A 14,948-nucleotide genomic window follows, 5' to 3' on the forward strand; every position below is an offset into this window, starting at 1 on the left:
CACCTGTCGGCCAGCTCCACACTCACTGCCATGTGCGGCACCATTATAGAAAGGCCGACTAAACACAGCCAATTATACGTGCCGCGCAACCGGCCACTATATAACAGCCCTTACAAAGAGATGCCCTTTCCTCCGTTGCTCGACTGCTAAAACTCTGACTCAGGTCCTCATTCTCTCCCGTCTCAATTACTGCAACCTCCTGCCTCTCACCTGCCTCCCCTACAATCTATCCTAAACGCTGCTGCCAGAATCACACTACTCTTTCCTAAATCTGTCTCAGCATCTCCCCTGCTGAAATCCCCCTCCTGGCTTCCTATCAAATCCCGCACCTCGCACTCAATTCTCCTCCCCACTTTTAAAGCTATACACTTGTCTGCCCCTCCCTGTATCTCAGCCCTAAATTCGTGCTATGCACCATCCAGACTCTTGCCTTCTGCTTAAGGATGCCTTCTCTCTACCCCCTTTGTACCTAAAACCATCTCCTTAAGCCATTCTCATTGACTGCCCCACACCTATGGAATACCCTTCCCCTCAATACCCGACTAGCACCCTCTCTATCCACCTTCAAGACCCACTTGCTTAAAGAAGCATACGAGTAGCACAGTGGCTAATACTATACACGATACATAAAGCTTGCCACCCTTGCAGACGCACTTACCAGAATGCCCTCCTACTGTTATTTCTTCCAACCTACCAATAAGATTGTAAGCTCTTCGAAGCATGGACTCCTCTTCCGAAATGTTACTTTTATGTCTGAAGCACTTATTCCCATGATCTGTTATTTATATTATTGTCATGTGTATTACTACTGTGAAGCAATATGTACATTAATGGCGCTATATAAAGACATACATACATCTGCACTCAAAAAAAAATTTGTGATCAGCACATGCCGCTTTAAAATCAAGGTCAAGGTGTAATGAACAGGAGATGAGGTTAGAGAATATCCCCCATAGATCCATTTAAATCCAGGTATGAAGATACCACAAAGAGAAGTTCTCTCTATCACTGGCTGACATCCAAATCAATGCAACATTCCATACATTGTGCTCTACACTGAGCAGCCCCTATTCTAATACTGAGGGGCACAGATATTAGCCACTACACAGAGCATCAGTGACAAAGGGGACTACGTCTGTATACGGGTTCTGAAAACTGCACCTACACACTTTGTATCTGCTTTGCAGTGCGTTCATCAAGTTTTATTTTAAATTAAACATATTTTTTTTCCCCCAGGATTGAAAGGTTTAATCCCCTATGTATACAAGTTTTGTGGCCACTAATTAGGTATTTTCCACAAACTGAACACCAAATTTGTCATACTGTTATCTACCCAACATTGGAGAAAGGTTCAGCTCCATTCAGATGATTAGGATAGAAATCTTCCCCAGCACAGGGAAAACAGCTCCACAGCATTATCAATTGGAGCCCAAGTTCCCCAAGTTCTGCTAGGGGGTAGCAAAGCCCTATCCCATGTAAGATACCAGTATCTTGAACAGAGGTTAACGCAGGAACATGCTGTGATAACCAATATAGGAGCTTAGTGAATGTCCCCCTTAGTGTGAATTACTGCCCGGACCTGCTAATACTTAACTGTTACCTCGCCTAAAATGAGCTAGTGGTAAAAGCACTCTGAAAGAGTTTGCATTTTATTGCAGAAAACAATGAGTGAAAAAAAAAAAAAAGTGAATGCATTTGATGTTTAAAACAGAACATAATTATGCATTCTAACTCCAGTCTGGTAGTAACCCCTATTGCACTTGTTTCTTACTCTATTGTGAATTACCCTATCTCCAGTATGCTGAACAGTTACCCTATTCCAGTGTGCCATATACCCTAATCTGACACCAACTCTTTTTCCACGTCACAATATTTCAGCTGTACCCCATTAACTGACAGTCACAACTGTGCCTTATTACCCCAGTCCGACAGTCACCCTATTCCAGCTGTGCCTTATTACCCCAGTCCGACAGCGCCCCCGCCCCCTCGATTACCCCAGTCTGACAGCCCCCCACCCTGGTTACCCCAGTCAGACAACCCCTGCCCCCCCTTACCCGATTCCAGTTGTGCCTTATTAAACCAGTCCAACAGTTACCCTGTTCCAGATGTGCCTGGTTACCACAGTCCGACAGTCACCCTATCCCAGCTGTGCCTTATTACCCCAGCTTGACAGCCCCCCCTCCCCGCCGGCTCTCCCCATGGCCGGCTCCCGAGGTTCCCCCTCCGGCTCTCACCATGGCCGGCTCCCGAGCTCCCCCCGGCTCCTCACTGCTCCGCACTCCCGCAGCTCCTTCGCCGCCGGCCGCCATCTTCCCAAATCCAGGCCCCGCTGCCGCAAAGCCGTCACCAAGGGAACCGTGCGGGAGCTTCGCGGCAGTGCGGCAAAGCGTCTCCGGATTGAGCCAGGCGGGGCTTTACGACGCGATGCGCGCCTGGGGACAGTGGCGCAGAGGCTGAGCGAGCGTTACGACCACCGCGTCGCTTTGCGGCAGTGTGGCAATTCAACTGGTGGAATAGTCTGTGTTGTGAGTTTTATTTGGGTGGGGGAAGAGGGAAGCACCCAAACCTCCATGCATAATGGTACCAGTGAGATGAGGAATTAGTTCATACTTAAATGTTAATCTTAATTCTTTCAAATAGGTTATCAATTCAAACGTGTGAGGGAGGCCTCCATATAATGTGCAGTGATCAGATAAACAATGATGATACAAGTCACTGGCCGCCTAATCTGCTATATATGTATATAGAGGTCCGAATATACCTTACGCACGCACGCTTTGGCTAAATAATACAGAGGGGTGTTTGGGGTGCTGTGTGATCACCTCCTTACAGTCCTCCCAGGGGACACAATAGACTTGACAGGTAACACAGACAAGCCGTGTCTATGGTTATGTTTTTCCTCGTAACATCTCTATGGTTTCTCCTGGCGTCGGAAGTGATGGATGCGGAAGTAGTGACGCCTGACAGACTGCCCGCAGAAGGGCAACACTGGGGAGCTGATGATTCCTTTTGGGTGGCGCAGGGTGATGCTGAAGGCAGCGGGCGGACTGCTGCTACTGGCGGGGCTGCTGCTGGTCCTGGGCAGATACAACATGGGAGTTCACCGGGCTCAATTACAGCGACGCCGGGAGGTGAACGAAAGGGGACCGGCTCCTGGAGCGGAGCTGAGCAACGTCTTGTGGGCGGTGCAGGTGAGAATGAGGGGGTAGAGAGGGGAGGTGCAGAGAGAGAGTGAGTGAGAGAGGGGTGCAGAGGGAGACGGGGGGTGCAGAGAGAGGAGGAGGGTGAGTGAAGAGAGAGAGGAGCAGGAGGATGGGTGAAGAGAGGAGCAGGAGGATGGATGAAGAGAGAGAGAGAGGAGCAGGAGGGTGGGTGAAGAGAGAGGAGCAGGTGGATGGATAAAGAGAGAGAGAGAGAGGAGCAGGAGGGTGGGTGAAGAGAGAGGAGCAGGAGGGTGGGTGAAGAGAGAGGAGCAGGAGGGTGGGTGAAGAGAGAGGAGCAGGAGGGTAGGTGAAGAGAGAGGAGCAGGAGGGTGGGTGAAGAGAGAGGAGCAGGAGGGTGGGTGAAGAGAGAGGAGCAGGTGGGTGAAGAGAGGAGGAGGAGGAGGGTGGATGAAGAGAGAGGAAGAGGAGGGTGGGTGAAAAGAGAGTAGGAGGGGGGTGAAGAGAGAGAGGAGGAGAAGGGGTGGAGAGAGAGGGGAGAGATGGAAGCGAGAATAAAAGAGAGAGTGCAAGATTGAGAAACAAAAAGTGAGAGATACGTACATGTGTTTACAAAGGGAGAGATGCCCAGACAGGTGACAGAGAGTGTGATGGAAATCAAAAAGAATGTGTGAGAGAGATACAGATGGAAAGGTATCAAGAAGTGACAGGTAATGCCAAATTCGGGGACAGCAAGAGTTGACAATGATACATTGACTGGTGACAGCGAGTGATGTACAGGTGACTGGGCGAGATGGATAGGGAACAGAAAAAGTTGACGATGAGAGATTGCCAAGTGACAGCGAGAGATTGAAAGGTCAAATGAGTATTTTGACAGGTGACAGCGACAGCTGGGTACAGTATATGATGGTGAGATATTGCTGGCAGGGGACAATTAGAGCTGAAGACTTGCATTGTAGCGATTTTTTAAATCCTTGTACCTGTGTGTCTAGGTTCTGGGCTTCTGTAAAGTGTTGGGTGGACACTGACAACACTGGGTTTACTTTACTATAATGCAGGTTTCTGATCTCCACATCAGTCAGTTCCTGGATCCCAGGAGGGCCCCAGACTTTGAGAAGTTCTGCACTGAAAGCATCGCTGTCATCAATCCATCACTTGTTCTGGTTACAGGTAGGTGGGTGTCTGAGACATTCTTCGCTTGCAGAAAGACCTGCGAATAAGCTGAAACATATCGAAAAAGAGAAACTGGTTGCCAAAGACTTTACATTTATATTAAAACTGATAAACGTTCTTACAAAATAAAAAATACAAATCCACAATCTTACATGATTAGAGCATCAGTAACCATTTTGATAGTTATATCAGAATTAATGGAACAGTAATTAGTACCACTTACCCAAACATGACAACCTAGTATATTTTGGGTTCACCCTTGGTGATCCATAGCCAAAGGTAATCATTATTCATCTCCTCGCTTCATACAGGCTTAGTGTGAGCATTTACAGGGGTCACTCACTGGGGGTTGTTTATCAAAGGCTCATGCCTGCAAGCTGGGGCTGTTCTAGAAGTATTAGAAAAGCTATTCTAGAAGTGCTATTTCTAACTCCACTTTTTGACCTTGTTTTTTTAACCTGGTAACTTTTTCATTGATTGCCTGCAGTTTAGTACAGGGGTGCTCAACTTCTGTCCTCAAGCTCACCCCAACAGGTCAGGTTTTCAGGTTATCCCTGCTTCAGTACAGGTGGCTCAATCAGAGGCTCAGTCTTTGACCATCTGTGCTGTGCTGTGCTGTGCTGTGATTTAGCCATCTGTGCTGAAGCTGGGATATACTGAAAACCTGACCTGTTGGGGAGGCTTGAGGACTGGAGTTTAGCATCCCTGGTCTAGTAAATACAGTAAAAGCAGGAATATTTATTTATTTTATTTATAAAAATGTTTTACCAGGAAGTAATACATTGAGTTACCTCTCATTTTCAAGAATGTCCTGGGCACAGAATTATAAAAATACATGGTTACATTAAAAGAACAGGGTTATACAGTCAATTCACAGACATTTCATGGACAGAGTTGGAAAATTGGGTACAGGGGATAAAGGGTTTGTGAGTTTCAGATTGAAACAGAGCAGCTTTAACATCACTTTAACATCAGCAAATGGCTCACACACTTTGGCTGCGCCAAAGGCTGTCCGCCTTTGGGGCAACGCAGATGTACACTGGGGTGGTTGATTTTCAATGCAGCTGTGAACAAAAAGTTCTTAGTGTCCTCTTGGCTCATTAACATTCCAGTGGGTGGGGTTGACGTTCCACAAAGTAGAAGCAAATGTTAACCCTTAGCACGCTGATCTTGTCCAGAGGGAAGCAGCTCTTGGGGTGCCCCATCAGGCTGTCTGCCTTTGGGGCAACACAGATGTACACAATTAAAGTCTGAAATTCCACTGGGCTGAAAAACCTTTCACATTTTGAAATCACAAAATAAAGAACTCTCCCAAAGTCCAATGTAGTCTCGTGTATTAGAAACAAGGTAAATACAGCATCTAAAGACTGTCGCAATTAGGCTGTGCTTATAGTGCCAGTGATGCGACGTCACGTCAAAACAAATGCATTCTCGCCATCGCGTGCGCTTATAGTAAGCGCGACGCGATGGAGCTACGGCTTGGTCGCAATCGCTGGAAGTCATCTCAATTTGATTTTTCCAGCGACCACAGCCTGACGTCGCCATCACCGGCACTATAAGCGCAGCCTTAGATTGTGTGCACTTGGGATCAGGGATATGTCTCTACTAGTATTTAAACTTCCGTTCCCAGGGGATCTCACAGACTCCAAGACAAAGGATAAACTGGGCTCAGACCAGATTGAGGGGGAGTGGCAGACATACCAATCCATTCTGAAGAGGTCAAAGGTCATGGAAAGAACCAAGTGGATTGATATACGAGGGAACCATGGTAAGATGCAAGAACACTATTTAAACAGACTTACTGTGTCTGTCATTAATTATTAAGTATCTCTGCGTCAAATGTAAGAACCTTTTTATCAATTCTCCTAATTACTCTGATCTTTGAGGCAGATAAGTTTATGTCCGCATAGACTTGGCATTTATTCGACACGCACAAACGTGGGGGGGGTAAATGTCAAGAGGCACAGTAAATTATTTTTCCCATTGTATAATAAAAATAACATCTCCCCTAAACTCTCCTGTAGCTCCATATAGTCTTTCTGCAAATTGTCTCCTGGCACAAGTAGTGCAAAATTGGGGTGTACTGGAATAAACTGATCCTGGCAAAACTGGGGCAGCAGAAACCATGTTCATATTGCTTTTTTTTTACATCAATGTATTAAGGTCATTTTCTCCACTTTGACCTGTGTGCTGCAGCTTGTGATTTGTGGGCTTTCTATAGGAGGAGTTAACTGGTGCCCATATTATAATAGTATGGATTATCCACAAATGCATACCTAAACGCCCCCTACACTCTGCCCGCGACATCTGCCTTTCTGCCACCTTATTATCGCCTCCCACTCCGGCCTGGAAGACTTCTCCCGTGCTGCCCCTCTCTCTGGAATTCCCTACCACGTACCATCAGACTCTCCCCAGCTTTCAGATGTTGAAAAACTGCCTGAAAACTCACCTTTTCTAGGAAGCCTACCTCGCCATACCTCTAACATCCAACTCCCCTTCATATGCAACCCTATTGGGACCAACTGTATGGCTGGACCAATCTCCACCCTATGTAACATCTCCCCCCAAAAAAACTTAATGGCTTCAGCTGTCAGACTGGGCCATATTCTATGAATACAAAAAGGATGGGGGAGCACAATAGTTGGAAACAGGCAGTGTTATAGAACTTGTAATTGCTCTTTAAGATGAAGAAGTTATATCCTGAGCAAGTGTAGTAGCTCAGGTGTCTAATGCCTAATTGGAAGGATAGGCACACATGGGTGTATGTGTGTTGGTGAAATAAAATAAAGGTATATATAACTTACACGGCCTTGTGTAAGCCCAGTCGCATCAGAGTTTCTTTGGGAGTCCCGTGTGCTTCTGATGAGGCTTTTCTTCTTGCGATGCGAGTTCTTCTTCTTGATATGTGGGCCGCTTGCTTCGTTGGTTCACAGTGCCGCTCCAGGGGGATTTCCTCTCGTATAAACAGAAAGGAGGATAGGGTTAACACATATACATATATATACGTCAGTGAGGGGGGGGGGGGTGGTGTGTTTATGGACCACCAAAAAAATTATATATATTATAATCTGGCACTCACACGGGCTAGTGTGAGTGTAGTTTTATCTTGGTATCTTGTTCATTTATGGGTATTACCCAATCAATACCAGGTGATAGAAGGGTGGGGTATAAGGGTATTAGTGGTAAATATATCACAATACTCACACGGGCCAGTGTGAGTACACACTCCTAGCGGTATCTTGCTCTTCTGTTCCAGATGTAACTGATGATGAAGATGGGGTTGACATATATAAAAGACACTAATGTCTGGAGGGTGAAAACTGACTTTAATAAAAAAACATAAGAAATAAAAACAAACACAGAAAGCAAACGATTCTGTGGGAGGTAAAAGCAAGGGGTAGACAGTGTGGTGTATAGTTGTAGGGGGTCTCTCTCTTCCGCGTCCGGATGGGGAGCTGCAACTACACCTCTGCCACCTCTGTAATGTGCTGTAAAATGTTCCAGGTAAAAGAGCAACGCGTTTCGTCCAAGTACTGGACTTCCTCAGGCTCTGTGGAACATTGTATAATAAAAATAACATCTCCCCTAAACTCTCCTGTAGCTCCATATAGTCTTTCTGCAAATTGTCTCCTGGCACAAGTAGTGCAAAATTGGGGTGTACTGGAATAAACTGATCCTGGCAAAACTGGGGCAGCAGAAACCATGTTCATATTGCTTTTTTTTACATCAATGTATTAAGGTCATTTTCTCCACTTTGACCTGTGTGCTGCAGCTTGTGATTTGTGGGCTTTCAATAGGAGGAGTTAACTGGCGCCCATATTATAATAGTATGGATTATCCACAAATGCATACCTAAACGCCCCATACACTCTGCCCGCGACATCTGCCTTTCTGCCACCTTATTATCGCCTCCCACTCCGGCCTGGAAGACTTCTCCCGTGCTGCCCCCTCTCTCTGGAATTCCCTACCACGTACCATCAGACTCTCCCCAGCTTTCAGATGTTGAAAAACTGCCTGAAAACTCACCTTTTCTAGGAAGCCTACCTCGCCATACCTCTAACATCCAACTCCCCTTCATATGCAACCCTATTGGGACCAACTGTATGGCTGGACCAATCTCCACCCTATGTAACATCTCCCCCCAAAAAAACTTAATGGATTCAGCTGTCAGACTGGGCCATATTCTAACCTGAGCCGCACCTTATCCTACAATGAGCAGCCACCATACCTTCTTGTTTCAACATTGTCCCTCATTCCCTCTAGATTGTAAGCTCCCAGGATCAGGGCCCTCATTACCTATCTGCCTGTGCATGTTTGTCCTCACCTGTACGTAACTGTTTTTGTAATATACATCGCTCTTCACCCCATTGTACCGCGCTGTGGAATATGTTGGCGCTTCACAAATAAACGATAATAATAATTATATTGTGCACAAGTGTTGCTCCATTTTTTCCTAAGGCAGCACAAACCTCTCTGTTTAACAATCTGTGCCTGCTATAAAGATCTTTACTAACAAGCTTCTTACATACGACACAACCGATGGCAAAAACGTGATCATTTTGCCAAACCCCTCTTTCCTTCGCGTGGGTTAAAAGCCTCCACTATATCTGTATCTTATTCGTAACGCATGCGGCCTGATTTAGAATTGAGATGTAATCGCAGAAACAGCGACTGCGTTACATTTTTAGTGCTGCGCCACCGCTTTTTCTGGGATTAGTTGCCGATTTAGAGTTAGGCACTACAGATTCGTTAGCAGGTGGTCCTGAAATATGTTAATGAGGTCGTGGATTAAAGCAAGCCAAATACACTATCCCTGTAAATGATTTCCCTTCTTCCCTGGGCTCTTGGTCTATTCACAAGCGCAGCAAGCTTTGCCAGGTAGCGTCTGCGCATCAATAGAGCGTCCAATACAGCCATGGCTCCAGAAAATGTATGTATCAAACGCTGGGTTCTTTATAGTGTGTTCAGATTAGTGACTGACCCCTATAGGCACATCATTAAGAAGGGGTCTTCAATTAAAAATAATATCTTGTGTCACTGAGGGTTTAACATTTTTGGAAACGGACACTCTGTATTGTCCTAAACACTGTACCTTTAAAGTTTAGTTCTACGAGAGTAAGGGCTTCCCTAATAATAACATTAAGCTCAACCCCGTTATAGCGCGATCCGCTACAACCCGGATCCGCTTATAATGCGGTTTAAGCGTGGCTCCTGTTTAAAAAAATTTTTTATTATTTGGCAAACTTTAATAACACATCATGGGTACCTTCTGTAAGGTGGTTAGTAGCATTCTCACCAACTGCTTCCACCAGCTTCTCATGCACTGCTGGAAGAGCATACTTGAGATTTTTCCCCACACCCCTCCCCCAAACACACACATAAACACACCTAGCAGATATTCCATCCCCTGTGCAGACTGGATAACATCTGTGAACACAACGAAGGAGGATAATGTCTGGCAATAATGTCAACTTGCAGAGAAAGAAATCGCTTTTTAGAGCTATTGGCACAATATTTTTTTCATTCATCTGTTTTATGAGGGCTAAAGAATGCACATTTCTTTATGATGGGATGTATGAGGAAAATGTAAATCTGAAAAGCAATATAGGATAAATAAAATAAACCTGTTCTTTGGATTTCGGTTTAAAGTTAGGGGAAAAAAGGGATAAGATTATGAGGCCTTTTCATGGAAATACAAATCTAGTAATTCACCATCCAGATGTCGGTATCTAGAGCTCACATTAGCAGTGTAATGGCCTGTTATAATGCCGGCCTGATTCACATGCTCCCAACATTTCATAGAGGAAAATGGGTATACGTGCCAATTATCACCCCACACCCCTCAAATATAGTCCCGCATGCCCCATCATCTGTACCCCCCTCACAGCCCTGGTATATACCCCCATCACGCTGCTCGTATACACCCCCAGTATACTACTGCATCCTTTGTATACTCCAGCACCCTTCATATAACCTGCACTCCAGCAATGTAATAGCCCACACTGTGGCAACCGCTCCTTGCCTTCACTTTGAGACTCGTCCTGCTGAGGGGGCCCTGCACACAATAAGGACCTCTGGGGTTACACTGACCGCTGCTGCACGCTATCTGAGGCCGCGGGCCAATCAGAATTTTTGGTGACGCTTTAAGACTGGCTGTGTAGCGTGGATGCTCAATCAACCAATCAGCACCCCTGAAAATGTTGATATGCCAGTGGTCAAGTGAGAAGCTTGCAATACAAGCGGGTACACTGCTTGGGGGTCAGTCCAGGGCATGCTAAAATGGGACAGTTGGGGGATTTGGTTTCTTTTTTTTTTTTATTGTAAGTTGGTTTGCTCTTAAACACAAGTTTTCTGCAAAAGCGCAGTCCCATTTAGGACCAGATTGAATGGATGGCAGTGATCTGTTTACACATCATAAATGCTTACACACCATACAATCTAGTTGGGTCTCCCTCTTATGCACACACACCACCTGACACCCCCCACCCCCCCTGCTGCGACGCCAGGTTCAGGGAAAGCTGATCGCGGGGGCCATTTTTAATTTTTTTTTGCGATCCCGGTATAACGCGGTCTCATTATGTGGCCCCCGAGCATCGCGTTATAACGGGGTTCAGCTGTATTTGCAATTACAGATCAGTTATTTATCATTGGGAAACAGGGTGCTTAACAGGTACAATTACTGCTGTTACTGCAATTATTTACTTTTTGTTGCATTATTCTATTTTCCCGTTTTAAAGATGCAGTTACTCATTTCCTCACTGTGGGAGTAATATGATGGTATTTTACGTTGTGCATTCGAGGGCTTACTTTGCATCAATAATCCTTTTAAGATTTCCTTTCTTCTTATCATGTAGATTCGTTTAACATTCCCGACCTGCAGAGTATCCGGAATTACTACAGGTAGATAATCAGAAAAGGGTCCAGTAACACTCCGCGGATGTGGGATATAGTTATGGGTAGCATTGGCAATACATTCCCAGTCTGTACAAACCAGTGGGTCTCTGTGTTATCCATACAGGGAACTATAAACCAAAGTGTGTCTTTATTATACACACAAGTCTGGAACGCATTTGTGTGTAATATACAGGCAGAGCAATATAAAACATTGTTAGGTCTGGCATTCTAGAGACCCCGTGATGTTGTGACTACATCATGAACTTTCAGCTTGGTTTTTAGGGGCGATTGCATCCAGTATTCGTATCTAGCAGGGAGAGGACGACTCCCCGATTCCTGCAACATTTACCATTTTATGTGTCTGTAAAATCAAAGATGGCTGCCGGATTGTCCAATAGAAAGTTGCAATGTTCTGATCAGATTGGGGCTTCCTATTGTCCTGCGGGGTGAGGCTTGGATAGCAGCCATTCTAATTTCCCAAAGGGGACCAGAAACAGCACATAAAAAGGTAAATATGTATTGGGAACCAAGAGACCCCTATATTTTAAACTCTAGTATCTGGCATTGCTGCTTTAAATGAATGAAATGGCTGTCTCTCATGTCACACGTTTTATAAAGCAAATGTATGTCCTCATTGGGTTTTACATTGAATCGCAAGTCGTATCATAGCCCTCTGCTCTGATAGAGGATATTTTAAGCCATTGAGTTTGAGTTCATGTTAAATGCTGGGAAATACATATATCTATGTATGATGTTATTTGTGGTTTTATGATAAACCCAAAAGAGTCAGATTACTTTGGTCAGACTCATAGTTATAAGCGTTGAAACTTATTTGTGCACTTTGAGACATATGTACTGTGTTCCTTTAAGATTTCACATAATACCAGGGAATCTAAGACAAACCGTTCAAATCTGCTTCATAGGAATAACATTTAGTAATGAGAAGTAGTAGTTCGATCTATCACAGATCAGTGTCTTCCATATATGTCATACATCAGTGGGGCTGAACTCCAGTCCTCAAGACCCCTTACTCCCCTCCCCTCCAACAGGTCAGGTTTTTGCAATATTCCAGCTTCAGCACAGGTGGTGCAGTCTTCGATTTAGCCACTGATTGAGCCACCTGTGCTGAAGCAGGGATATCCCAAAAAACTGACCTTTTGGGAGGGGGGTCTTGAGGACGGTCATAGATCATATAACAGCCATAGAGTTAGAACGTGAAATTGTCTAAAGCTACCGAACGCCTAAACAACATATTTTACATCACAAACTTAGCAATAGGTTCTGATGAGGGACCAGCTCTAGGATATTTGGGGGAAGTTCATTCAGCCTTTTGTTTCCTTAAAATGAATGTTGGATACACCTAGCTATGTGCGTCTCAAACACTTGCATTACACACGCACTAATGTTTTTTCTCCACTATACAGTTGATTTATTTGTGCTACTGTAATAGATGCTATATATCAAATATTCATACATGATTAATTATGCAGAACAGTTTTTCTATCTATTGTTTGCGTTTTGTGCAGGGAAAGCATTTGGTGATATGCAAAGCACAGTGCTGGCTTTGTTCACACAGGCCGGGAGCCATGAGGCCGCGAGGCGGGACATCGCCCCCAATCTGCCATTTAAGTCACTGGTAGTTAAGGCGAGATCGGGCGCGCTGCCCTGCATCGGGGCTTAGTGACTCCCGTCCAATGTGTTCTAAATGCTGTTACATCATGTGTATGTGCAGATTACACAGTGTGTAACTATTACATAGACTTGGTGGAGCGCACAGTATACATGTTACACGCGGCGCAGTGAAAGACTGCGACCTTTCAGTGCAGAACTCTTCCACTGGTGGCCCTTCGACTCCCTACTCCTGCTAATTTCATACCAAATGTTTAGCAAAATGTCACCTGCCATACTACAACCCACTTGTAAGTTAAGATAATGTAAATACATATGGTGCCAATGTTATAAATGCCTGCAAAATGTTAACATATAATCATTTTCAAGTCTCAAATGACATTACAATAAGCTTGTGGCCCTTCTACTTTTCAATGTTTTCTGACCGGACTCCTTTGGAGAACTGGTGGAAGAGTCTTGTTTTAGTGGAAGATGTATGTTGTTTTATAGGACGTACTCTGCGTGGCAAAAAGAAGGTTCTTTCCATTACGTTCACCGAACCCCATTTGGAAACTATTCCTTTATCTGTGTGGATGCCACGCTCAACCCGGGCCCTAAGAGACCTTACAACTTCTTTGGGATCCTAGACAAGGTAAAGATTTTCTTCATCCCACAAATGTGAAGACTTGTTAAAGGTTCAGTCCAATGTAGAACCCAAGTAAGCTAATGGTTACATTATGTGTAGTAGTGTTAAACTACTGTTGGTTACTGATGGTGTTTACAATATCCGACAGCTTTAAGTTATATTCAATTATTCTTGCAAGGTTTAAACTGTCAATGTTTGAAAATGTTGTCACCTGACGTTTAAAGTGGGATTTACTGCCCTTATTTCTTCCCTATTTTTCCCCAGTCCGGTTCCCTTTATAAAAAGAGGCCATGCATTAATTGATTATTAATCACCCCCTCCTGCCAGAGTTCCTGTTGTGATTGGAAATAAAGAAAAAAAGCTCATGCATGCATTTTGTTTGAACTACTCCAATCAATTTAAAGCAGCAAATCCCCAAAACCGGAAGGTGTCCTCTTGAGTGGATCCGTGGTTTTCTGACATCCAGGAATCCACCAGTTCAAATATTGTCTCCGGGTCACCAATAGAAATCACATCTTCTCCCAAAATAGGGCAAAAACAAGGCCTTCAAGGAGTTTAGAGGTAGAAGGCAGGAGGGAGAAAGGGCGATGGTTAGAGACGGGTAGGGTTAAGCTTGCTGTTTTTGAGTAAAGATATAACTGTTGGGCGCTTGAAGGAGCTGGGAACAGTAGCAGAGTGGAATTGAACATACTGTATTTGTGAGTATGGGGCTTAGAGCAAGAGGTTTGAGGAGATGGGAAGGAAGGGGGTCAAAAGGGCAAATGGTATAGGGGGAAGGGGAGGCAATTATCAGCGACACATACGCTGTGACAGAGGAAAAAAGTAAATGAAGGCAGGAGGAGAGTGAGGCACGTTCTATAGCGCCGGGCGCGTGCTACGCAGCGTGCGCGGATTTGTAGTTGGCTGACGTCAGTCAGCCTTTCTATACAAGGGCCGCGCGCGCACGGCAGGGAGAGGGGAGCCGACAGACAGCGGCGAAGATGAGGAAATTCATCTTTTCGCGCTGCTGCCTGCGCTCAAATGTATGTGTGTGTATGTATGCATGTATGCATGTATGCGTGGATGTGTGTTTATATGGGTGTGTGTGTGTGTGTGTGTGTGTGTGTGTGTGTGTGTGTGTGTGTGTGTGTGTGTGTGTGTGTGTGTGTGTGTGTGTGTGTGTGTGTGTGTGTGTGTGTGTGTGTGTGTGTGTATATGACTGCAGAAGTTAAAAAATATATATATTTATTAAAGTTTTTTTTCATTAAAAAAATCTTATCTAGCACTTCCTTTCACTCACACACCCCATGCACACACATATACTCACACATATACACATTACCTGCAGCTCCCGGCACTATATACAGGAAAAGCATGCGGCACGTGCACGCGCGTTCGCATAGGAACGCACGGCCGCATCCTGTATATAACAGCCCTTAGACGAGGGGCAGAATATGAAGAGGATACAGAGGGGATGTCTTGACAAA

The 14,948-nt window shown here is 44.9% G+C and overlaps 2 protein-coding genes across 5 annotated transcripts in view; one reads left to right on the forward strand and one right to left on the reverse strand.

The window, feature by feature from the left end:
• The window catches only part of UBR1 (ubiquitin protein ligase E3 component n-recognin 1), a 108,751-nt gene extending 106,319 nt beyond the window's left edge, over window positions 1-2,432 (reverse strand). For 2 of the 3 annotated variants that reach the window (XM_075614280.1, XM_075614279.1), the window contains exon 1: window positions 2,235-2,432. In XM_075614280.1, the coding sequence (XP_075470395.1) occupies window positions 2,235-2,309 (75 nt within the window). In that variant the 5' untranslated portion in view covers window positions 2,310-2,432. The remainder of the gene's footprint in view (window positions 1-2,234) is intronic. The other variant, XM_075614281.1, reaches the window with a different exon arrangement.
• The window catches only part of TMEM62 (transmembrane protein 62), a 30,619-nt gene continuing 18,095 nt past the window's right edge, over window positions 2,425-14,948 (forward strand). The window contains exons 1-6 of one of the 2 annotated variants that reach the window (XM_075614282.1): window positions 2,425-2,525; window positions 2,937-3,191; window positions 4,220-4,331; window positions 5,965-6,102; window positions 11,189-11,234; window positions 13,347-13,488. In XM_075614282.1, coding sequence (XP_075470397.1) covers window positions 3,000-3,191; window positions 4,220-4,331; window positions 5,965-6,102; window positions 11,189-11,234; window positions 13,347-13,488 — 630 coding nt within the window. In that variant the 5' untranslated portion in view covers window positions 2,425-2,525; window positions 2,937-2,999. Of the gene's footprint in view, window positions 2,526-2,936; window positions 3,192-3,706; window positions 3,872-4,219; window positions 4,332-5,964; window positions 6,103-11,188; window positions 11,235-13,346; window positions 13,489-14,948 lie in introns of those variants that run through there. The other variant, XM_075614283.1, reaches the window with a different exon arrangement.

Source organism: Ascaphus truei, chromosome 9 (assembly GCF_040206685.1).
Source record: "Ascaphus truei isolate aAscTru1 chromosome 9, aAscTru1.hap1, whole genome shotgun sequence".
NCBI lineage: Eukaryota > Metazoa > Chordata > Amphibia > Anura > Ascaphidae > Ascaphus > Ascaphus truei.